The following is a 24853-nucleotide window of genomic DNA, read 5'->3' on the forward strand; positions in this document are numbered from 1 at the left end:
CCAATATTTGTTTTATTTAACTTTAATCCTGTAAAATCACAGGATAGCAATGATGTTTAAACCAGCATTTTCAACAGGTGAGCGCAATGTTTTCTCCCTTATACAGCATTCTGAAATAAAACCTTTACAAGCATTATAAAAGCAAACAACATGAACATACATTGCTGGTCCCGATTTACAATTGCATCCCATGATCGTCTTAGCGTTGTAGTATTAGTCAAGCCCCACAGATAAGATTTGGTTACAACTACATGGTGAAAACCTGATGTGGACCAGAAACATGCAAACATCTGACTTGGAATGCAACAAATTCATAGTAATCATTTATGTTCCTGGAAACCGTGACGTTTGTTAAATACATTAAACAAGAGAAGACCCGTTGTAATAAAACATGCAGTATGAGAAATAACTATTAAGATATGGTACAATAGTGTAAGAAAACCACACTCTTTAAGGCACTATGACATAAAGTTCAATGTGTGAACTTCAGACTGCAGAAATGGTAGAAATAGACAAAATATTACTTTAGTCTGTTGCTAAGAAACCGAGTCAATTAAAAGAAATTGCTACAAACCTTTCACTGACGCCCTGATCTTTCGGTCTAATGCAAATCTGTTACACTTAAAGACAAAACATAAAATGCTTTTTCCAGTTGAGCAACATCGTCAAACTAAATTCTTCTTTTACAATCCAGTTGAATTCCGCTGACGCCTCGCATTCAAATGGTACGTGAGTCACGAGTTTAGGAAAATACAGTCTACTTGATTTAGTTGACAGGAAAACATCTGTTTTTAAGGCAAAACCGTACCTATCCCCTATAGACCGATTTCATCATCAAACTCATCTTCAAATGTGTAGCCCCGTCCTTCCTCCCCCTCCTCCCCCTCCTCCTCCTCCTCCTCCTCTGAATCAGTCTCTGAGTGGCAGCTGTCGACCCTCCTCCGGTCCAGCGCGGTGACTCCTTCGTACTCTGAGCTGTGCGACGACGCCGGACTGGGAGGCAGATCTACTTTGTGATTGTTGAGCTCAGTTTCGACCACCACGCTGTCACCCCTCGTTGGGCTGCGGCACGCCAACTGATCCTCGTCCTGGAGGTCGACCCCCTGACCCTCCTCCTCCTCGGACGCTCGCCGTATTATCTCCTCGCGTTTGTCACTGAATCGCACTTTTGGTCGCAGCCCCTTTTGCTTGATCGCATTCCCATCGGGTGTCCTGCCGTCTCCCACCTGGTCTCCATCCAACCCGGCCGAGTTCCTCCCGTTCAGCTCGTTCTGCGTGTTCAAGCACATCTCCACGCGCCCTTTTCCCTGGTTCGCCTCCACCGAGGACGGGCCGCTTTTGGGATTGAACGCGCCCCCCTCGCCGCCGTCCAACCCCAGACCGTCCATCACCCCTAGCACGTCTCCCAGCATGGACGGGCCTAGATCCAGGTCCAGGTCGAATGAAGACACTGACTCGGAGTGCTGAAGCTCGTTGCTCTGAGGGCTTCCTGGACCATCCGCATATAGCTCGCCGTGGTCCACTGCCACCTGGAGGTCGGTGGTCGGGCTCGTCGCCGGACTCTCGGCCTCGGGGCTGGCGGAGCTCGGGCCCAGAGTGGACAGGAAGGAGGTGTCCCCGAACGCGTCGCCACCTCTTCCAATGTGCATGGTGTGGCGAAAGTCTCCCAGTGGGGCTGAGATCATGGTGGGGTCCAGGCGAGGTGCCCGGGTGCTTTTGTGCAGCGGCATGACTGCATGCAAATAGAGGAACACGGAAAGAAAGAGGGATACAAAAATATACCTGAGTGAAACGCTGTACACAGGGCAGGGTCAACACTTCACCACGTTGTGCAATATTGTGGGACACCGATGAGCATTTTGGCACCGGCGTGGCTGCGAAGGCCGTGCTGAGACTTGTACATGAAACACACTCGTGCAACGTTAGCACATACTTCTCTCAGGCCTCAGGGTGTATGCGGATAAAAACAAGACGGTAACTTTCTATACAAAAGGTGTAACTGGGTTTATAGCATCAAAGCCGTTGATCTCTGCTACTTTTGGTGGTTTTCAAATTGAGAAAAAGCGCCGAAATTTGAATTATTTAGACGGCAGGAGGAAGCCAATAATTACTCCACACATTTGATAGTGAATTTACATTTGGGAAATCACTCTTTTATGTGTGAGTGTGTGTGTGTGTGTGTGTGTGTGAAGGAGGGGAAGGGGCTTACAGGCGCACCCCACCCCGCAAGACTTTACAATGGCATTTTAATTGAATTGAGTTATTGTATGATTTTACTGAAATACACAATTTGTCACGAAGAGCACGCGCTGTTTCCACTCAATGGCAAAGCAGCGGGAACGTTCGACATCGATGATAAACTTCACGATCCCCCCCCCCCCCCCAAAAAAAACGGCGGCGCGGACACATGAAAAAGTGAAGAAAACTGACCTTAAAGGTGATATTCTGCTCTTCGCTCGGCTCGCTCCTCGCCGTCCAACTCTTTCATCGGGCTTTCTGACACTTTGGCCCCGGCGCTCGTCTCCTGTCGCTCTCTTTTTTTTCCCTCGCCGTCGTTGGTCGGTGTGAGTTTTCTTTCTTTTTTTCCAAAGGGATGGGCAGCGGAGCGAGGAAGTGACGCGACGTTAACGGGGAGCGCTGGATCAAAGTGTCGGGCCACCGGAGCCCGTTAAAGAGGAACGAGACCGGAGCAGTGGCGCGAACAAGCAATATATGAAGTGTAACTTTTTTATTGTTCGTCCAAATGGAAAGAAAATGGCTGATTTGAAATACTGAGATCATGAGTGAAAGTTCTGTCCCTATCCTCAATTTTTTTTTAGTTTTTTGGGGTTTCATTTATTAATAATTAATTAGCGGTTCGGTTATATGTTCTGATTTAACGGATATGGTAGCTGTAGCCATGTTCTACGTTTGTTTATTATTGTGAATAAAGTATTTTAAAAGTCCAACATGCTCAATGTTGCTTGCACTCACATTATAGTCCCTCCAGAAGATGTGAATCCTCACACAACGATGATATATTTAAATAGAAAGATTTTTTTTTAACAGCTGAGAACTGGATTTTTGTCCCTGATTGCAGTAAGCGGGCCATTTTATTAACAAGACATAACTCCCCAAAGATGCTAAAGACAATGTACAAATTATTACATAAACCGACATCCGACACCAACAGATTTTTCAGGCCTAAGTAAGTTCAGTTCGCACACCAGACACATTTCATTTCATACTGACACTCTCCGAAAAGGTTGGACTTAAGTTGGTATTTATTGTGGAATGCTGTCAGTGAAGTTAACCCATCGCACCACTTAGGCAATAGCATATTTGTTCTTGTCAGACAGTTACACAATCAACTTACACGTGTACAACCACCCATTCCTCAATATGAGCAACAGGTAACAAGTCCACTTTAAAACGTTCATTTTGATCAACAGCAGTGTGTGTGTGTGTGTGTGTGTGTGTGTGTGTGTGTGGAGGGCAGCGGGAGATGCTGCTTCCTGTCCTGGGCTAAAGAAACAGAAGCATTACCACGGAACAGGTATTCACACAATGGTGCTGGGCAGTGAGTCATTGTTTGTGACAAATACTTAACATATTTGTGTGATGATGTAGCAGACAAGCCAACAATAAGGAAACATTATTCACTCAGCAGCCACATGATGTAATTCACTGTCATAGATGGTCTGGGTATTACAGTCCGCATCCTCATATCGGGTTGGATAATGCCCACAAAATACTCCAAAGGAAAAACATTTAATTATCAGCATTTAAAGGCAATAAAACACTTAATTTTATTTCTATTTATTTTATTCAAAAAAAGTGTAAATGGCAAAAGAGGATCTTAAAAGGGTTTTTAAAAAGTGATTAGTGAGCAATTCTGTTAATTACTGCTTAAACTATTTATGAATCATTCAACAGATTTGTTTGAAAGTTGCATTCATTAGTTAGGCCTGTATGGGGGAGGTGTGGGACAGATTGTCTGACAGGATGTGACTCCCCTCTCTGTAATACTATCACACACACACAGACACACACACACAGACATACTATAGCTATGTGCGCTTCACAGCAAGGGAAGAGGATGAATTAATATAACACATGTAAAAGCATGTGTAAGATCTATACATATTAAAGTAAAAAAAAAATGTTCATCTGGTAAATACTATATATAGCTGCGCAACCAATTATGGTCAGTCAAAGGGTATAATGTTTTTCTCAGGTGACCTCATGTTGGCAACACTTTATATTTATTGTAGTAATTGGGGTCATGCTGATCATTAATGTATTATAATATACATACTATCTAGATTTCATCACAATAATGTTTTTTTTTCACTGCTAACTTCAGCAAGGAACTATTGCGAAAAGTATTCCTGTATTTCATCGATCACGTACTACAAAAACATTTATTGAATGGCCTCTGAAGCTAAAACGTTAAACCGGAACTTAATTGTTTTGGCCGGTAGGGGGCGACACGGAGGCGACGGTGACACGGTGATGAGCTTTGCCTGACAGGATGTACCCCGGGCAACAAAACACCGCGTAAAATGACGTCACCTGACTGGGCCAGTTTTACTTATCTGCCATTTTGTCTCTCCACTGCTTGGTCAGCGAAGTTTGTCGTCAACGAAGAACGACGGAATGCGAATGTTCACTCCACTCGTTAATTCATACATTTCTATTAATATCGGTCGATTAAAGGTTGGCTTGTTTGGCAAGCTCAACATTTGCGGCAGCCGGGGCCGATCGCCCTCTTGATCCGTTGATCGTCGTGTCAGATTTAATCTTGTTTACGTGTTTTTGCTTTAGCAGGAGAGCTAACGACGTTAGCCAGCTAGCTTAGCTAGCGAACCACTGCCCAAGCGTTAGCTCTCAACGCCAACTGGTCTGTGACGAAATGGCGGCCAACACGACCCAAGCGAACCCAACAACAAACTGGTAGGTCACATTTGGAGTTACAAAAAACACTATACTCGGGGCGGTAAATAGATATAAGTTACCACAACTTGAATACAACGTATATGTATAGTATGATGGTTATGGCTTGGTTAGCAGTACTCTCTCACCATTAGCCCATTTGAGCTGTGTTGACAAGCATTAGCGTAACGTTACGCCTTAAGTGCATTACCTAGCTACAAACGGCTAACCCGATATCGCTGTTTAACCATGCTATTTTACATTAATGTCGTTTTTTGTAACTGTCGGTATGTTTTGGGTCGGCCTACTCGAAAACGGACGTAATGTAGCGATGATCAATAACCTAACGTTAGTTATTGTACGGTTAAATGTAACGTTAATCTAAAGTTAGGTTGGCTTAAGTCATCAAGACAAGCCAACTGCTGGGTAAATCCCGTTTACCTATCGGTAACGTTCAGACGGATTATGTTGTTTTACGTAAACTGAAAATGTCATGGTCATGTTTTTTTTTTTTACTATGTTATTAATGCCTTTGGTCAATATATTTTCAAATTGAGTTAACGTTACTTAACCTCGTAAATTTTAAGCTAGTGCAGAAGTGTTGAAATACTTGTAACATGTCCTTTGGTTGTTGGCAGGTCCTACGGTGGTGCTGCAGATGGCCAGATTCACGAGAACCCAGAATGGGAGAAGGCAAGACAAGCACTAGCGTCTATTAACAAGAGTCAGAGCTCTGCTAAGGCAGCACAAGCCAACCGGACAGCCACAGTAGAGGTGTGTCTCCGTATTTTTAAAACCTGGCATTTTCAATTTATTTCCCAGGATCTTATAACAACTTCCAAATTGTGTCTATCACAATTAAACAATCTCCTGACATCAAAATAGGATTTATCTACATATTGATCATATTGCTTCTCCTTTATTTAATAATTATTAAAAATTTACAGTTCTTCTTTTTAAGTTTGTTGCCATACAAGTAATTAGTGCCTGAAATGGCAAACAAATGTTTGCATATGTAAGTTGTGGAAATGTCTGTAAACATGATCCGTTCAACTCTTGGTTTGTAAGTAGGTTCCTCAAACATTCCTTTTTATCTTCTAGCATTGACATGTCTGTCCCTTCTGGATGATTTCCTCTTGGGTAATGAAATAACAGGTCTTATTTGTTCACCTGTCTGGTGTCAGCCTGGCCAGTTTCAGCCAGTGGTGACTGACTCTGCTGCAATTCAGCCGCAACAGCAGCAGCAACAACAACCGTACTATCCTTGGTATCAACAAACTCAGCAATACCCTGGATACACATACCCCTATAATTACTACTACCCCATGAATCCAGTAAGTACACAAATCCATTTCATTCTTATCAAAATGTAACACTGAAACGCACAATGCATTTGCTGCATTCTGCACTGTGCGATGCAATGCTTGTTCATCTGTTCCTCCCAAAACAACATCTGATGCTGATTGGGAGATGATTTTACAATAACACGAGTTTCTCTATATTCAGTATGGAGCAGCATATCCATCAAATCAGTATGGTGCACCCCAAGGGCCTTACCTGGGAACCTCCACCTCTAATGGACAGGTACATGGACATCACATGAATAGTAACTAGGACTAGAACAGTAGAACACAAAATGTTATGGTTCAGGATGCACTTTTGTTTTGGGCTCAAGAGTGTACTGCGAGGAAAAACACATGCAGAACGGCTATTCAAAGTTGTTATTTAAACATTCAACCGTGGCTAATTTGTAACCAGGAAGTGCCATTCTCTAATAACAGACCTCGACACTCAAGTTTGACTGACCATTTTAGCTTTTATTTATTATGCATTTATGTAACTTAATGTTTCTTCTTTAAAAAGTTCCTAAATTTGTTATTTTGTATGTTTCCTTTTTATAGCCTCCTCCAGTGCCGGGAATGGAAGACCAGTCCACTGGCTACCCGTCGCAATCACAACCTCCTCTCCCTGCCACGCCCCAGGCCCCCCAGAGTCCAACCACCTCAGAGAAACCCCCTCCACCCCCACAGATCCCTCCCCCACCCAACTCCCAGTACCCCCCATCTCCATCACAAAATACCTACAGTGCAAATAGCTCCATGCAATACCCTCCCAGTGACTCCAACCAAATGCCAGTCTACAACCATTCCCAGGGAAGGCCCAACTATGGACAGGGCTTCCAGCCACAGAACAACTATCAGTCCTCTCAGAGTAACTCGCAGCAGCAGCAGCAGGGCCAGTATGCACCAGGGCTTGGCAGAGGAGAGGCAAACAAAACCAAAAACCAAAAACAAGGACAGCAACTTTGGCACCGGATGAAACGTAAGATTGGCTCTGTTGTAAAGTAGCTGACATCAAAAACATTTACAAGTAGGCGGGTGTTTCACTTAGCAGCAGTTATCCATACCAACCAGAGAGACCAATCAGGAGCATTGAGTTTGCAGAAGCTTAGTGTGAGGTTTAGAGTATCAACACGCAACCAACGTCATGGTTCTACTGATTGAAACCGGATGTATCCAGATTACTTTATACAAAGGAGTTATACTCGGTATCTCACTGCACAGACTGAGACTGAATAGTGGTTATTTAGTTTTTGTTATAGAAGGATGAAGCAATGTTAGTGTACATTTCCTAATCATATTCCTGTTTTTCATATTTCTCTCTCAGAGGCCCCTGGAGCAGCTTCAGTAAAGTTCAATATTCACAAGAGGCCCTATTCGGTTCAAGGGGCTCCAATGTCAAATCAGACTTTCCCGCCAGGCGAGCAGCCGTCGGGAATGAATCCAACTCCTTCCTCGCCTTCTGCTTCTGCCAGTGCTGCACCCGGAGGGGCTCAGACGCGGTGAGAACTAGTTTTCTTATGCCATTTAAAAAAAAGACAGTCATTGAATGATTTGTTGACTGAGAATGCTTTCTCTCCAGACCCCAGGACTGGCCCCAAGCCATGAAGGAATATGTGCAGCGCTGTTTTACAGCCTGTGAGACGGAGGAAGACAAAGATCGTACCGAGAAGGTCCTGAAGGAAGTTCTGCAGGACCGGCTGAAGGATGGCTCTGCTTACACTATTGATTGGACTCGTGAACCATTGCCAGAGTGAGTTTAGAAGCGTTTATACATGGCGTCACCCAAGTTCTGACTTTTCTTTAAGATAAAGCATGTTGCGGATTAAACATATACATTAACATATATTGACATATATTTATGTGGTTTCTGCTGACTCACGCTTTGTCTGTATTTAAGAAGTTAAACTGCCACGATAAAGCTTGACCTGTTTTAATCTGTAAAATTGCGGATTGTGACTCTGGGATTATTTTTGCAGACTCAAGATGAAGCAATCGCGTTGGGAAGCTGTTCAATCCCAGAGGAGCGTGGATGGTTCAGTTGGCCACGGTGGAGGTGCTTTAGCTGCATCTCCAAGAGGCCGAGGTACTGCACACCGATTGGGCCACTACCGGAATATATTTTCTCAGAGGAGTCCATCTTCGAGTTCCTCCCGCTCCTCCTCTCGCTCTCCATCCCCGTCCCACGGCCGACACCGAGACCGCAGCAACCAGAGGCACAAACGCAGGTAAGACACCATTTAATTTCTTTGGTGTCTGTGGACATCCTTTTTTTGTCTTTTTAAAAACAATTTTCTTTCTTTTTTCTATCAGTGATTCTGGCTCCCAGTCAGACAGCAGCATCTCTAGCGACCTCCGGCCTCAGCTCTCACGTCGAAATCAGAGAGGCGCACGCGGCCGTGGTAATGACAGGGATAGAGGTCGAGGGGAGAGAGGACGGGGAAGAGGAGGAAAATCCAACAGAGGAAGGAGGTGAATAAATGTTACCATCTCATCAGGCCCCAGTTATTCTCATTAAGAAGAAGACATACTACTTGATTGACTGGCGGTGTTATTTTGTAAATAACACTTTAACTTGTTCACCCAGAAACATGGACGATTCCAATGCAGCTGTTGGAAAGAAGAGGAAAGGTGGCAATGCTGGTCTGGATTTCCATGACCCTAACAGAGAAGCCAAGAAGCAGAGCCGAGCCGCTCGTTTCCACAAGCAGCTCCGCTCAGAGCCCCTGGTTCTCTCCATCAATTCCCTGGACTTGCCTGATGGAACACAGGAAGGCCTCAGTTGGGAGGACTGTCCCATCGTGGGAACATGCCAGGACATCACCAAGTCCTACCTGAGGCTCACCTGTGCCCCGGACCCCTCCACCGTGCGCCCTGTGCATGTAAGTTGTGTTCTTTTGGCCGCCCGTTACTCGTGCTAAGTTTTATAGTCCTTGAATAATGTGTAGGTTTTTTGAGATCCATCAATGCTGTTTTCTTCTCTGGATTTCTAAGCATACTGAGCAAAATTGCATAATACAATGGAGAGGAAAGGGATGATGTATGATGAAACACTTTCTACGTCACAGAGGATGGAAATTGATCTTTTTCTAAATGTTTTTACCCAGGTCCTGAGAAAATCTTTGCAGATTGTGAAAGTCCACTGGAAAACCCACCAGGACTACACCTACGCTTGTGAACAGATGAAGTCCATACGACAGGATCTCACTGTAAGTAATGCTCATTATGGTTTGATTTGTGCCTTGGTTTTGGTCTTTTTCCAATGCTAAATGTCTTTTCCTGTCATGTAGGTCCAAGGAGTTCGTACCGAGTTCACAGTGGAAGTGTACGAGTGTCACGCACGCATTGCCCTGGAAAAGGTGACCGAGGGTTTCCTTTTGATAAACGTTGAGGTGGCTGAAAATGATAGCTGTACACGTTGTAATGTTAACTGAATGTTTGTCTTCAGGGAGACCACGAAGAGTTTAACCAGTGCCAGACCCAGCTGAAGGCCCTGTACAAGGACAACCCCTCAGAAAACCTCGGAGAGTTTACAGCATATAGATTAATGTATTACATCTTCACTAAGAACTCTGGAGGTACGATCACAGCGTTTACTTTTCAGCTGCCTTTACACATCGTCGTCCTTTCTTCCCTTCATGCTTAAACTTTCTCCGTTGGGCTTCCCTTCCAGATCTGACCACCGAGTTGGTTTACTTGACCCCAGCGCTGCGGGCAGATAGTTGTGTGGCTCATGCCCTCGCCCTCCGCGCTGCCTGGGCATTGGGAAACTATCGCCGATTCTTCAAGCTGTACCAGGAAGCCCCGCGTATGGCTTCATACCTGATTGACAAGTTTGTAGAGAGGGAAAGAAAGGTTGCACTTCGGGCCATAGTTAAAACGTAAGTACGGTTTCAGACAGTTTGCACATTCACGCCCTCACTTAAGGGCCTTATGGCTAATGAGATTTCAATTTCTTCATCTTCTGCAGGTTCAGGCCTGACTTGCCGGTGCAGTATGTGCAGTCCAATCTGGGCTTCTCTTGTTTAGACTCCTGTATGGCCTTCCTTACTGGGCTAGGTGTCTCCTTCTACCCTTGTGACCCCCATAAGATAGATTGCAAAGCCAGCTCAACCGCTCTGGCTGCTTCCTGATGAGGGGAGTAGTGCCATTAAGGGAGAATCATGGATCCGTATACATTCAATGTAAAGCACTTCAGACACCTATTCAGAGCGTAGTTGGCAAACTGTAGAAGACACGTTCCAGAATACTTTGCTGCAAGTTTAAGATTTCAGATGCAACTTCTGACACTCGGATCAAATTTCACTCCAATATTGTAGGTTAGCCTAATGCCCAACTTATCTCACTACATTCATCAGGCCAGAAAAGTGAACGGTTTAGTGGGATTAACGTGTAGTATCAGCATTTAGAGGCCCAGAAGTCACAGAACCAGATCAGGAAGGCCCCTCCCCCAACCTCATGGTTCCTGTTCCTTAACCGCCATCAGATGTCAAAGCTAACAGTGTTCTGTTATGTTTTTTCCTTCCTCAAGTCAACAGCTCTGAAGATTCAAGCCTTCGCTACAGAACAAGAAATACAAAGCGCTGTTCCTCAACTCATTTATCAACAACAAGCCAACTTTGCACATGCCCCTTATAGACTGTGAGCCAACATGTTGAGAAGATTCCAGCAGTTTGCCCGAAGGAGGAGGAGGAGGAAGAAGAAGAAGAAGAAGAGGTGGTGGTTTGTATATCCTATCCTGCGCCTGGTTTCCTCAAGGTATCTGCAGTTAGCTGTGCCTATTCTGCCCTGTACGGAAAGCAAATGGCCTTTTTAACGGAGAAATGGACTGAAGTCTTGGGTCTGCTTCCTGATTTCGTGAAGCAGTATCCATTCACTGGTCAAATTCATGAAATCGTCTGCCATTTCTGGGTGAGAAGTCAACCTGACGAGCATTGACTTTTTGCGCGATAAAGAATATAGGCCAGTGTTCTCCATCAAGGTGACCTCCTCACTCCTCCGCCGCGTCCACGCCGAGCTCCGTCTCCAGAGTCCAAGCGGCCCGAGGCAGAGGGAATCCGCCTTCTCCGTCCTCTGGTACAAGTCCTCGCTGCGCCTGGAATCCAGCCGACCCCCGGGGCGACAGGACGGCGCGATAATCCCCGTCTGCGCTCCACGTTGGCCGTCTCCACTCCACCAGCTGTTTAGCCAAAGAAACAATGGCAGCTAATTTGCCGTCTCTAAATACAGCTCGAGGTGAAGTCGGGAATGTCGCAGCACCAGCGGGGAAACCTGCTGCCGCAACACGGAATAACAATGAGTGGTTTGTATGCTACAGCCGGCTGGTAAGCGAGAGGGACTTCTCTGGAAGGAGGTGGATGGATGATGGCACAGCAGAGATGTTTCCTCACGCTACTTCTGTGTTAAATGTTATACGTCTCGAGCAGTATTTGCCTTGTAAAATAATGATTGAGCTGCACAGCAGATTTTTTATCCAGCAGGTTGATATTAGACTGGTGAATTGAGTAGAAAACGTTTGACAATATCCCTAAAGTGGCACCACCAACACTGGAATTTCCTGCACTTATACTTGTGCAGTCTGAATATCGTATGTGATAGAATTTGAAATTAGACATTAATGTTATAAAGAGAAGTTAAAGTCAAATGAAGACAAGTGCTTTTATATCCATTTCACAGGAGTAATGAGAAAATTAGCAATTTTAGCCTGACTAAATATTCTTGTCCACCATGATCAAAAATTTGAATGCTTATTTAAGGCAATTGTGCAGAAATTGAACAGATTGATATCATTCCTCTTAATTTTCTTTTTTGTATATATACAAACGGTATTGCCACTGTAGAAACATTGAGCTTGAGGTATTTAGAAATCCCCTGAACCGGAGTGTGTTCAGGTTGGAAAGCTACATGTTTATTGCAAAGAATATATTTGTAAATATTGTATCATACTGCTGTGATTTCTTTTCAATTAGGGAGTTAGGGTGATGTTTTATTTGACACACGGGTAAGTGTGATAAAAAAATTGCTGAACTCAAAAGTTCAACGCAGACAGGTCTGGATTAGGTTGTGTTCTATGGCTTCATCATTAGTGGATTTATTGATTTCTGCTAGTACAGCCTGAACATTTTGCACTGGCTTTTAAGTCAGTGTGGTGGGATATTGTGCTCAACTTCAAGTGGTATAAAATGTTTTGTTAAATGGTCCCATTAGACGTGTTGGCAGATTGTCCCATGCAAAACTCGCGCACACACACATATTTATATCTATCGCTAGATACATCTCCATGACGATTGGGACACCATTGCCAAACACATCATTTTAATCCATAGTGGTAACTCTGCATCACACTGACTCAATACGCATGTCATTTGTTAGTGAAACTGTTGTTATTTCAGCAATCCTTTTGTAACGACCTCAACATGTTTTCTTTCTTTCCCCTTCACACACCTGGTCCCCTGTCTTCTCTGCTCTTCCCTCCCCTCAGTCCCCAAACCTTTCTCTCACACGCCTCTGGAGCTCGTAGCACTGCGGCATTGCAGGAGCGCGTGGAGCGATGATAAGCGGGCGCCTCGCCTCCGGACGCCAGCCGGAGAGGGTGAATTGTGAGCAATCCCAAATCTTGGTTTGACCCGCTCACTTTGAAGCCTCCCAGCTGATGAGATACATGGGAGCCTTACACCATGAAATGTGGAAAATGTTGCTGCTAACCCAAATATTAGAAATGTCTGTGATGTGATACGATACTTTGCTGTGTGAGGATTGACAAAGTCCTCCTGTGCTGGTTTCTGTTTGTTCAGATGCATTTATACTTTTTGAAATTTTCCTTCAACCGTTCGCTGCAAAAATGTGTCATTTAAGATTTCTTTATTATCTTTTTTTTTTTTTTTTTACGTATTTGGGATTAATTTGGCTGGTGTTTGTTTTAGTGGACAGAAAAGCTAGAGTTCGTTAGCGTTGCAGTAAACCGTATATTTGATCGACAATGTGTCTGGACATACAGAATATCTGTTCCTCAAAATTCACCAACATTTAGTTTGTTTTTCAATATCCTTAGTATCCAGTTGTCGTTTCTTATTTGACCGGTGCTGCTGCCGCTCCCATTCTAAGAGATGACCTGTTTGCTTTCCAATGTGAATTTGCCTAATCGATGGTTGTTTGATGCCTTTTGGTTTGCGTCCGTGTAAGACGTGCACACACCCGGTTAAAGTGTGTGCATCAGTCATCTCAGGTTTTCAGCATTGATACAGCCATGGATATTCCCCTCACTTTTTATTTTGTATTTCTTCGATTTCACCCACGACGACTAACAGTGCAACTTTTTCATTTTGGATGTTTGGTTTTTTTCCCCCTCCGATGCCTGAGTCATGTTTTCAGTATTTTTTTGCTCCCATGTTGCTGTATGCCTCCCATCAGTCTTTGTAGCTCCTTCCTCAATATTTACTGGTAGAACTCCCCATGTCCCGCCCCTCTGCTGTGTTCATTACCTGTCATTCAAATGAGTCTCTTCTCTGTTCTCCCTTTCTCTTATTTCCCCTCCCTGCATGCTGCCCCTTTCTGCCCTCTCCTACAGCTCTCTAACCAGTATTTGTTCTTTTCATTCTTATCTTTTCCTCTTGTGTTGAGTGTGTTGGTGGCTGTTTGCTGTGTGCGATAAGTCACTCTCGCTAGTAAGTATTAAACAGCGTCTGAACGGCTGGAGTAGTTTATGTCGCTCACTAACAAACTAAAGCTGAAGGTTTACCTGCAATGCCTCCTCCCCATCTACAGATCTGACACGACAAACTGCCATTTTGTAAATACTGTGTGTGTGTGTATATATATATTTTTGAAAAAAAATCTAATAAACTTAAAGTACAAAATGCTTATTTGAATGTTGAGAACTTTAATGATTGCAATGACAAATGCCTTTAAATACGACTGTTTAGTTGTAGTGCAATGGTACGTTTGTTGGAATACGCTTTTAGCTAACTACCTGTTAGAGAAGCTGTTAGTTTTGCTCCTCTTTTACCATCAGTAACTATCTAATCATTTTAGACATAAAGGAAGAAGACAACTGAGCATGAACATGAAAAGAGAAAAGAGCTAAAGCCTGAAGAAAAGCAAAGATTAGTTATTTGGGCAGAAAAGTTCAAAAGCAAGAATAAGATTGATTAGAATGGTACAACTACACCTACTAAGAAAATTAATAAATGGCAAAGAAAATAAATAAAAGCTAGACTAGTTGGAAAAAGAAGAAAATGTGGTTTGACTTAGAAAATAGGTACAAGCTTCAGTTTTTGTGTAAGGCCGGATGGAAATGATCCGGACTTCCTCATTCAATAATCGGTTACTTTTACATTTTCAATCAATCACAAGTCGTTGGCATCGGAGCAGCTTAGTAACAAAACAACCCAAAGACACAGACAGAAATTTCTATGACAAAGCTTGAAAAATGTTATGAATCAATAAAGGGCAGAAGAGGAAAAGAGAGAAAATAGTTTTATTAAGAGGTAACCATCAAACACAGCAGAAAAGACTGCAACAGCAACCAAGAGAAGAAGAAATCCATCAATACAAGTCAAGAAGTTATTCAACAGCTCAGTGAGGAAAGACAGAATAATCTCAAAAAGATGTGAAATAAGGAACCAGGAGTTTGAATAGAACAGAGAAGGACCCTTGAACAGGGAGCGCTTTGTGACATTAAAATACTTCGGCCTTGAATAAGCATTAATGGACAGAAATAGAGAAGAGAAAGCTCACAAGCCGAGAAAACTATATGGGATTAATAATGCTCGCTGTATTCAAAGTGAAATATGTTGGAGAGGTAGATTGTTAGAGATGCAAACAAAGAAAATGAAATTCCAAACTACATCCAGACAAACGTGGGTTCTGCTGATTGTGATGCTGATAGCATTGTTTCTTGGTTGAGCTGCAAACTGAACAATACTGATGTGTTCCCTCACTCATATGTTCACACACACACACACACACACACACACACACACACACACACACACACACACACACACACACACACACACACACACACACACAGATGTTTTAAATATTCTTCATCAAATAATACTCATTCAACATTGTACAAAACGTTTCTAGTACAGTTTGACTCGTGAATTGACTCACAAAAAAAAAATCATTCTCACAGTATTTATCTCTCTTTAAAATGGGAGAACAAGATTCCTTTAAAGGTTCTCGGCGTCTGTCTATACATTACACACACAGCGTCCTCTCTCAGATGCCAAGTGCTCGTCAGTAGATCGGACGATGGGTCCTACGCTATTTACATCAGTCTGTTTAGTCTCTCTTTGGTTGTGATGGAGGCAGGAAATCATCAAAACCCATTTCCACATTTCCCACGACCTCACAATCGGTCCTGAGGTGTCCGTGGATCAGCCGCTCCCAGAGTTAAAAAGAGACGTCCCTCCCCCCCGGGAGGCTCAGTACGGGGTGAAGCGGTTATATCCTCCTCTGTACAAACTGGCCTGCGGACAGAAGCGGTGTGCCAGGTGTGACCAGGGTCGGCCTGTTAACTGTGTAACAAGACCACTCTGTGTGTTTGGACTGGACTCACCATCGTGCCGACGCCATATGTCGTCGTTGGTCCGACCGAGTGGTGATAGGGATCCGCAGCTGTCGCGTAAATGCGTCCGTATCTGCTCAAAGACATCAGGAGCAGCTGTGAACGTCAAACTGCTGCAGCTCGGGGCTGTGGGGAGCAGCCTGCTACTTCCCCTGATTCACTCACATTAGCTGCTCTGTCGTTGTTATTCTTTAATAGTTCGCCCTTCTTCGTGGCCCGATTTTCATTTTTCACCCTTGCAAACTGTCATGGTGGAGGTACTCGCTCTCCAAGAGCATTTCTAGTTTATTGACTATTAACCTTTAACTGTTTTTATGGTTTAAAGGAATATAGATTACAGATTGGACGTCCGAGGAAAACTTTCATATTTACAGCAATACGTGGTTAAGAAAATAAACTTGCACTCAGGTTTAAATCCCACTGTTTAGAAAAGACTTCCCGAGCTTGTGAACTCATCACAGCAGCGCTAAAAGCTGCCCTTTGAAATGGTGCCGTTGGTGCTGTTTATCCGCCTACCCGTCACTGTAGGTCGCTGTGGCAGCAGACGCCGTTTGGGCCATTCTATAAGCTGCAGGATAGCCACCCTGCAATGACAGAAATAACACAACATCATATACAACCACAGCCGCTATAAATGACTTCTACGCAGCAAACAAGCACAACTACTTACATAGACCTCTGCTCCATACAGTCCCTCCTGATACACCATCCTGATAAACACGATTGAAACAGCATTAGGGCGATAAAGCAGGGAGTGAATGTAATGTGTATTATATAATGACGTATTACCCAGGGAAGCCGGGCACAGCGGTGGGTGCGGCCGCAGCGGAGCGAATGGTGTTGTAGACGGCTCGGCCCCGGCCGCGCAGCGCGGAGCCCCGGTAGGCCAGGGTGGGAGTTGGTACGGGATACGGGAAACTGGCAACTGCGAAAATAATAAATAAATAAACAGCATCGATCGACCAGCACGAAGAGTGAATAGCAGCAACACCTTTGGCCTCGTTACGATGAGGGAGCAGTTCCATGAAGAAGGAGTTACCTGTATAGAGCTCAGGTGCGTACATCGCGCCCATGACTGGGTTGATCTTCCATCCAGCAGCTGCACAGAAAACGAGAATGAGTTTCACAGGAGACACCCGGAATCCTTCAGGGCACAAAGGAAGGAGGGCGAAAATGATTGAGGGGTCTTACTTGAAATCTCAGCATTCACAAGAGGAGTCTGCGGCTTTTTAGTAACGACTCTTGCAGTGGCGTTGTTGACCTGGGGAGACGGAGAAATGGAGCCAGGGCAGCGATTAAAGAGAAGTAAGGGGAATATGAATTATGGAAACCTAAATGGGGAACTCTCCCTCACCTCAATCTTTCTCCCCTCCACAATCGTCCCGTTGAGCTTTTCTCTTGCTCGGTCGGCCTCACTCGCGCTCTCGAAGGTGACAAATCCAAAGCCCTGCAGGTCATGTTATATTTTAGATTCTGTTTTTGTTCATTAAGAGTTCCAGCATTAATGATTTTGTGGTGCTCACCTTGGACCCCCTCTCATTGAAGATTATTTCCACATCAAGGATCTTCCCAAATTGCTAAAATGTCAGAATAAGTATATTGGGTGACTATAACACAACCAATAAAAACAGATCTATTTATTCTATTCGTAGGACATCGTATTAATGCACAGAAATTCGTACCCCAAACATCTGGCGCAGGTCCGGGTCCCTGAAGCGGAACGGGATGTTGGAGACGTGGAGGCGCTTCGGTTGGGCCTTACTTGACCCCTCCTCATCACTCCCACTTCCTGCTCCGCCCCCCGATGACACCGACACGCTCAGAGACTGGGGGTCAGAGGTCAAAGGGGCCAAACCGTCCTCCTGACAGTGAGAGGGTGAAAATAGGAGGAGAGAAAAGGAGCACAGGGGATAGATGACGAATTGATGGGAAGGAAGAGGACGTGAAAGAACGAACAAAAACAGAAAGATGGAAATGAGTATGAATGAGATGAGAATAGGTGAGAAGAAAAAACAGTGAGAGCGCATCAGCAGAAAAACAAAGAAAGAAAGGGAAAGAAATGAAAATAATATAAAGTCAATTCAGGGAACAAATGCGTCAACATTTCATAATAACATTCTGTTTGGTAAACAATTCAGTCGTGTAAGCATCACATGGCATTAGGCAAAAATCATTTTCATGAAGTGATTCAAACCAAAGGTCAAAGAGCATTCAGCAACCAGTGATCCTTCTCAGGCAAATGTGAGGAGGCAGGAAAGGGCTCCATTTTAGTGAGGCGTCTTTGAATACATGCCTGTGGGACAGTATAAAGACTGATGCACTGTACAACATCAATAGAGATTAAACATCTGACACTCAAACTACCTATGTTCACTCAAGCTGTGGCAAAGAGAATTACAGCAAATCTAAGCTCCCCTTTAAAAGCGCAAATGACTTTAACTGAGTCCTTGTTTCATCTAAGCAGTTGAAATCATCTATAGATACAGTAATATCGAACTAATTCAATTTGCCTCATGCAGAAAAATCCAAGGTCTAATGTGCCAAAATCAAAACATTCGTTATCCCACAATGCACCACGATGCTAGTGTGTGCACGTGTACGTGTTGGTCAACCGGCATCATCAACCATTGCAGAAGATAAATGTTAAATATATGTTTTAAGACAAATTATTAAGTCCAAACAAGAAAGAAAAAAAGTCTGCAAGAAATTTGAGAAGAGAAAAGAAAATACAGTGAGCTTCAGCAGTGAGAGCCAGAGAAGGAGCGGAGAGAGATCAAAACTGTACGTTCCACAAGGGTCAGTCTGGGGTCACGGTGCTGCTTTTCTGCCAAGGGTTAAAGGTCACTTATCAAGGGGCATAATTAATAAGTTGGTGATGAGAAAAGGGAACAAAGACACATTCACACACAGGAGCGTTTTACAAACACAAACGCACACAGGCCACTGGATTACACTACACTGGCTTGACCTGCAGATTACCACATCCACCCACACACACACACACACACACACACTCACACACACGCCACAGACAGGCTACAGACGAGGGGAGACAGGGGGGGGTTGGGGTGGGTGGTGGTGTCATGTCACGATGCAGAATTGTGTTTCTCGACCTGAGCGATATTTCAGAGGGGGTCAGGGGGGGGGGTCATCTGGTCATCCTCCCACTTTGACCCCCTCCCTCCATGGCGACGTCTCAACTTTCCCACCGAAAATCAGCACAGACCCGAGTATGTCAGGGATTCTAGTAATAAAATATATAGATGGGGCCACAAAACACCATTCATGAGAGAAGGAAGAGAAACGTGCCGCTGCAGGACACAGACACAGAGGACTTTACAGATTCAGTAAGTTGGTAAGCTAACAATAAAAATGATTGTGTTATTATGCTGATGGCTCATAATAATGTTCATTTGGCATGTATTTGGGTTTGATATATATAACTGGAAAAGGAAAAAGTGAATTTATCCTCCAGGGACCTTGAATATCAGGAGCAAATTTCATGACAACTCAAAACCAAAACTAGCAGTGTCACCCAGGACCCATGAATGAAAACAATCCCTTCCCTAATTTGCAATCCAGGGATGATTAATGAGATATTGGTCCAACCAACACAAAAATTACTACCCTGGAATCAAAAGATTTTAGTAAATAGTTTGGAACAATTTAATTTTGGATGGAAAATGAAATGGAAGATGAATCTGACTGAACGGACAGATGATTTTTCTTAAATAGGAAAGACATTACAGACAATTACAGACATAATGGCATGTTGAGAAGATTATTTTGTGCATTGTAAGGATAAAGTTATTTCAATTCAATTTTCCACATTAAAACTTAAGCAAATCTATGAGATTTGATCAAATGAACCACAAAAACTCAACATGTAAAGTGTCAGTTATGTTCCATACATCCTCTAATTGTTATCCGTCAATATATAACCACCAAATGTCACCGCCATAATCCTGAAAGGGGATCTGTTTTATTGCCTGCTAAATAAGACACTCGGGAGACAGAAAAAGTGGAAATTTATTTTCAACAACAAATGCCGCCCCTCACTCCGAGTGCGAGCGACATTCCCGTACATGGACACACGACAGGGGCCTGCGGCTCTCTAAATATAGAAGGAAACTCTATCTAGTCGAGCTTCCCCTGATAGAACTTATGGATGTTCTACCTGAACGCAGCTGGGTTTCCTGTAACACTTACTGACCGAGGCTCACGTTTCACTTCAACTCAACAAACTGCCCTCACCGTGTTACTGGAGGTCAGCGGCTCCGCCCCGTCCAGCTGGGGGCCCTGATACACTCTGAGTTGGGGATGCTCGGGGTACTCTGAACTGTGGTGTGCGGAGGTGAAATCAAGAGGTGGCAGTCTGCTCGCAGACGTCGGTGGACCTTGGCCGGGAGGAGGGTAGGAGGGCGGTGGGGCGTAGACCTGAGACAGGGAGGGGTCCACGCTGCCGGGGCCGGCCTCCTGAGAGGGGCCCCCCTGGGGGGAGGAGAGAGAGAGAGAGAGAGAGGCCGGAATGAGTCCTCACAGGATGTCAGAGGTGTAAACAAACTCACCACTGTGTCGCCACTGTTCTTCTGTTGCTTTTACATTACATTTACATTACATCACATTACATCATTTAGCTGACGCTTTTATCCAAAGCGACTTACAATAAGTGCATTTCCACCATAGAGATACAAACTCAGAAGAACAAGTAACAAGAAAGTACAATTTTCATCAAATAAGCCGTTTCAAAACATGTTATAGAAAAGTACAATTTATATCTTTACAATAACGAATAGGTTGAATGTGGTTCATGATGCGGTGAAAAAAAGATGAATACAAATCTCTCCAAGGTGAGACAGAAAGAACATAAATAATCAACGTCTTAATGGCTTCATGCTTCTTTTGGAATAAAATTTAAATGGCCATTGATGGAAACAAACATTTACTTTTAAGAACTTTTTAGTGTTTACGTTTTTCATTACTAACACTGTTACACCTCAGAAGATTATACATTTTTCAGCAACCCGGCATTAAATAAATTGATAAAATTAAGACTCGCCTTTACCAGCTGCAAAATTAAAGCTTACATTATTCTAAAAACTAGCCATTTAACATTTTATAATTGTTAGTTTCAGTATAGTATTCCTGCACTATTGCTACTTTTACTGTAGCTTTTACTACAAAATGTAGTCGAGTTGTTTTTTGTAAATAATGTGCTAAATGCCAATTATATTCTTCTTAAAGTTAGCCAACTTCAAAGATTTCCTCAATGCCCCTTGTTATAATGCTATTTTTAGCCAAAGACCAGAAACAATAGTCAGTGCTTTTTCCTGACATATAGAATACATTATTAACAACTTAATCGAGAAGATTATAGATAATTTTGCCTGACTAAGAATTATCACAGGGTCTGGTCACTACAGCCTAATTTCAGTTAAATCACACAATGAAATGAATATAACTCCTTCCACTCAGAGGTGGAGGTGAACAGTTAAATTTATCATGGATTAAAGCATTGTCTTACCCCCTTAGTGCATTCCTCAATCTCTGATGCATTTTCCAACAACTGCAGCATCTTTTAACGTTGCTGACCACCCGCCTACCGCACCATGAGTGCTACTCATCCACCAATCAAATCAAATAATCTCCAGAGCAAAAGGGAGCAAGACGCCACACCAACTGTGGTCATCTGTAACTGTCAATCACCTCATCCCCCACCCACACTTTCCTTTAAAACACACACACTCTGCAGGAAGAGCTCTTTCGCCAAGATGAGGTATTTATGCAAGTAAATGCTTCTATTTGGATGTCAGTAAATAATAAGTTAAAGGTCAGCTTAGCTGTAGTTTTCACAATCTTCTTTTAATAATTATGACAAAATACATGTCGCTAAGTGAGCGTTAAATGTGCTGGTAGGTTGATTTTGTTTCAACTTAGAAAGAACCAGGCTGTTTCCCTGTTTCCAGGATTTCTGATGTTGGTGCCTTAATATATGGACAGATATGAAGGTTGGTTCAATCATATTTCCCTGAATGTCAAACACACATTTTTCTCTTGCATTGTATAATATAATAATGTAAAGTTGACATAAGTATTTTCATCTGTGCAATAAAGGAATAATTGGAGGCAGAATGGTTGAATATGGGTCAAATGCTTGAGCCAAGTATCAAACTTCAAACACTGCAATGTCAGAAATACAGTTCATCAAGGCCGCTTTAATATTTCCTGTTTTTAAAATTAGCTTTTTACAATACAACAAACTGTTTACATTCAGTTTTTCCAGAGGTTCACCTGAACTGAACTGTTTATTGAATTAGAGTATGAGTTTGCTTTCAGTATAAAAGACTAAAAAGCTTCAGATTCACCGGCAGCTCAGTCACAGCCGGGCGTCCAACTAAACGTTGAAAGTTAATATTCTCACATGGATCACATGTTAAAATGCAGATGTTAAGCGGGTACAATCACAATCTTTGCTTTGTGTGCGAGCATGCTCCCATTGGCTGATTGGCACCAGAGAACAAAGAACAGCCAATGTTGATAGGAAGGCATTATTTTTGTTCGTGTTTGGGTCACAGGGCGCCAGAGGCCAGGGGGGCGTGTACCAAACGTCATGGCGACGGTGGTTGTTAAGACCTTTCACACACACAAAATCCATCCAAACTTGTTGAGATATTTAAAATGGGCAAAAACAAGAAAGAAAAGTTTAAGTTTAATTACGGATTGTCCAGGTTGTGTTGTTTAAATTTTTGTTCTGCAACACGTTTCCAAACTTGTCAACACTAACTTGTGTCTGTGTTGCGTCCCATTTATCGGAGGAAACAGCCTGACTGCCTCCACCGTCCTCAAAGATAAAATAAAAAGACAGACGAGTCAAGATAAGACAATCTGAGATTGTCGCGACCATTCTTTGTAATTCAACAGACTGTGGCAGCCACTCTGCCTAATAAAGTATTACAGTGTCAGCAGACACTGTGCCCCCCCCCCCACCCCTCCTCTCCTCCTTGAAGGCTTTTTTGGATTTCCATTTGTTCCCTCTTTCTCTCGTCTACCCCCCCTCAGCTGTCATTTAGGGGTCAGGGGTCAACGGCTCTGAGCCAGGTGCCTGCTGGGACAGCTGCCACAGGATTTACACACATACGATACTAAACTGCAGATGTGGCCTTTTAATGCCGGCCAACTTACAAATGTAAGTGAACCTGAAGCTCCTTGAGTAAAACTAAATATGAATTTTCCAGTCATTCATTGTTGCCACCTTAAATTACATTTTAGATTTTTGGGCATTCCTCAAATGGCAAAAAAATTTTTGGAGAGACGGAATGCAAAGACGATGAAGTGATAAAAGAACCTGACCAGATTTTAGACTTAAACTCTCCACACAGCTGTTTCGCTTTATACAATACAAACGTTTTTTTTTTTACATAAAACCCCTCCAAAATGTACCTCTCTTTTCTCAAAGTACCACATTAAACTAACCACTAACTAAAAGAATCGATGTGAATTTTTTGACACTTAAATGTACATCAGGGAGGTTAACACATATTGGGAGAGTAGAGTGCAGAAAACAAGGTGACGGAATCTCCGCCTGTGATTATCTGCTCAGGAGAAGAGGGCTAAAAATACAGCTGTTGTGAAGCACAGAGACAAGGTAGAGAGATACCAGATGCATCGTGGCATTAATGGTATGTCATGGGCACTTAGACACACACACACACACACACACACACACACACACACACACACACACTTGTACCACTTGATGGCATCACTGAAACCAGCAGACTAAAGATAACCCCTCGTGTGTCTTTACTATTAAAAAAGTCATTACCTGAAGGAAATTATAGCCCTTTGGTTTTCTCATGGGAGTTACTAAATGTTTTCTTCAGCTATGGTGTTGATGGTTTATAGGCACAGTGACATTCATTTACAATGAAAAGCTAAATATAGTCCTTAAAGTACGAGCCTATCTGCTTCTTAAATCTGGAGAATTTGCAAATTTGTTAAATTCTTTAGCATTTTTTAGCATTCTGTGATTGTAAAAAGCGTCTCCAACTTTTAGTCATTTGCTTAGGTGTTAATAAGCCCAAACTTTTAGGAATCTTGATTGACATAATGTGACATTATTTACAACCCCTCAATGGCCACCTTATACAGTCTCACAAACTGGACATTTGATGACGCGGGATTGTGAAGAGAAAAATCCATGTGAGAGTAAATGAAGGAGAGTTTTACCTGAACTAGGCTGGGGTAGCATGTGGCTGTCTGTGGGTAGACGGGGAGTCCGTAAGGCTGGAGAATCACAGTGGGTGAGGAGAGCATGGCCCAAAAACCACGCACAATGAAACAAGGGAAGGTGGAAGGTGGGAGGAAAAGGAGATTGGGGGGAAAAGAAAGGGTGACTCTGAAGACAGAAGAGCAGGCGATCCGGCCGGGAGGGAAAAGAAGAAAAAATCTGAACAGGAGAAAAGATCCACGAGGGTGAGGGAAAGGTTTGAGACTCAATTTAATCTCACAGATGAGTCAAGGAAGAAAATGCGATGAAAGTCCACAAAATAACCGATGTCCTGTCCAGATTAGACTGTATACAGAACAGAGAAAGAGAAAGCAAGTGAGCTTCTGTGTGTCCATCAGTTGATAGTGCAGCCTGACAGACAGAAACACATGCAGAGGGTCCCATTTCAGTGCTATATAAATAGTCCCTTATGTCCTTCTCTCCGTGTTTACCACCTTACCACCCTCACTCTTAAACATGCTGTGGTGCAAGATTTTGCACCACGTGGTACACACTTATAATTATAGGCTACAAAGCAGTTGATTTGACTCCTTGTGTAACGTGACTCTTATTCATTAGCTTCACCAGCTAAACTTCTATGATCATTTTATGGAAGGACGGTGTGACTTCATGACTTTTACTCATACACACACGTCTGCGGACATATATGAGCACGCACACTCGTTTGAAACTGAAGACATTGCGTGTCCGTGTTTTCAGCTGTTTGACCAGCAGAGTGCAGTACGTCCGGCGTTT

At 43.3% G+C, this 24853-nt stretch overlaps 3 protein-coding genes across 4 annotated transcripts; 1 reads left to right on the forward strand and 2 right to left on the reverse strand.

Annotated features, from left to right (window-relative positions):
* Positions 1–103: 103 nt before the first annotated feature.
* cdc42ep5 (CDC42 effector protein (Rho GTPase binding) 5) lies at positions 104–2791 on the reverse strand. Its single transcript, XM_037454455.2, has 2 exons — positions 2431–2791; positions 104–1732 (listed from the first exon to the last, which is right to left on the reverse strand). The coding sequence occupies exon 2, from the start codon at positions 1728–1730 to the stop codon at positions 816–818; it is 915 nt and encodes a 304-aa protein (XP_037310352.2). The 5' UTR covers positions 1731–1732; positions 2431–2791; the 3' UTR covers positions 104–815.
* Positions 2792–4586: 1795 nt separating this feature from the next.
* leng8 (leukocyte receptor cluster (LRC) member 8) lies at positions 4587–14116 on the forward strand. Its single transcript, XM_037454391.2, has 15 exons — positions 4587–4935; positions 5553–5688; positions 6099–6248; positions 6421–6498; positions 6816–7236; positions 7582–7756; positions 7837–8007; positions 8234–8482; positions 8568–8726; positions 8842–9136; positions 9362–9463; positions 9545–9613; positions 9703–9832; positions 9928–10135; positions 10225–14116. The coding sequence occupies exons 1-15, from the start codon at positions 4895–4897 to the stop codon at positions 10385–10387; spliced, it is 2547 nt and encodes an 848-aa protein (XP_037310288.2). The 5' UTR covers positions 4587–4894; the 3' UTR covers positions 10388–14116.
* Positions 14117–14714: 598 nt separating this feature from the next.
* rbfox1l (RNA binding fox-1 homolog 1, like) lies at positions 14715–24538 on the reverse strand. 2 transcript variants are annotated; one of them, XM_037454394.2, is made up of 12 exons: positions 24058–24529; positions 20083–20319; positions 17511–17690; positions 17352–17405; positions 17183–17275; positions 17020–17089; positions 16868–16927; positions 16618–16753; positions 16499–16538; positions 16345–16412; positions 15820–15901; positions 14715–15730 (listed from the first exon to the last, which is right to left on the reverse strand). In XM_037454394.2, the coding sequence occupies exons 1-12, from the start codon at positions 24142–24144 to the stop codon at positions 15686–15688; spliced, it is 1152 nt and encodes a 383-aa protein (XP_037310291.2). In that variant the 5' UTR covers positions 24145–24529; the 3' UTR covers positions 14715–15685. The 2 variants fall into 2 exon arrangements, with proteins under 2 accessions (XP_037310291.2, XP_062421606.1); XM_062565622.1 differs by having other exon boundaries at positions 16618–16927; positions 24058–24538.
* Between the last annotated feature and the right edge of the window lie 315 nt (positions 24539–24853).

Source organism: Pungitius pungitius, chromosome 11 (assembly GCF_949316345.1).
Source record: "Pungitius pungitius chromosome 11, fPunPun2.1, whole genome shotgun sequence".
NCBI classification, from domain to species: Eukaryota; Metazoa; Chordata; class Actinopteri; order Perciformes; family Gasterosteidae; genus Pungitius; species Pungitius pungitius.

Bases quoted from the DNA above. Each gene is read 5' to 3' on its own strand.
- cdc42ep5 (XM_037454455.2), bottom strand. From the start codon at position 1,730: ATGCCGCTGCACAAAAGCACCCGGGCACCTCGCCTGGACCCCACCATG.
- rbfox1l (XM_062565622.1), bottom strand. From the start codon at position 24,144: ATGCTCTCCTCACCCACTGTGATTCTCCAGCCTTACGGACTCCCCGTC. The intron at 17,090-17,182 runs GTGAGGGAGAGT...CCGTCTCCCCAG, and splicing joins TGGAGGGGAGAAAGATTGAG to GTCAACAACGCCACTGCAAG. The intron at 15,902-16,344 runs GTAGGCGGATAA...GTCTTTGAGCAG, and splicing joins ACAGCGACCTACAGTGACGG to ATACGGACGCATTTACGCGA.
- leng8 (XM_037454391.2), top strand. From the start codon at position 4,895: ATGGCGGCCAACACGACCCAAGCGAACCCAACAACAAACTG. The intron at 8,483-8,567 runs GTAAGACACCAT...TTTTTCTATCAG, and splicing joins AACCAGAGGCACAAACGCAG to TGATTCTGGCTCCCAGTCAG. The intron at 9,464-9,544 runs GTAAGTAATGCT...CCTGTCATGTAG, and splicing joins CCATACGACAGGATCTCACT to GTCCAAGGAGTTCGTACCGA.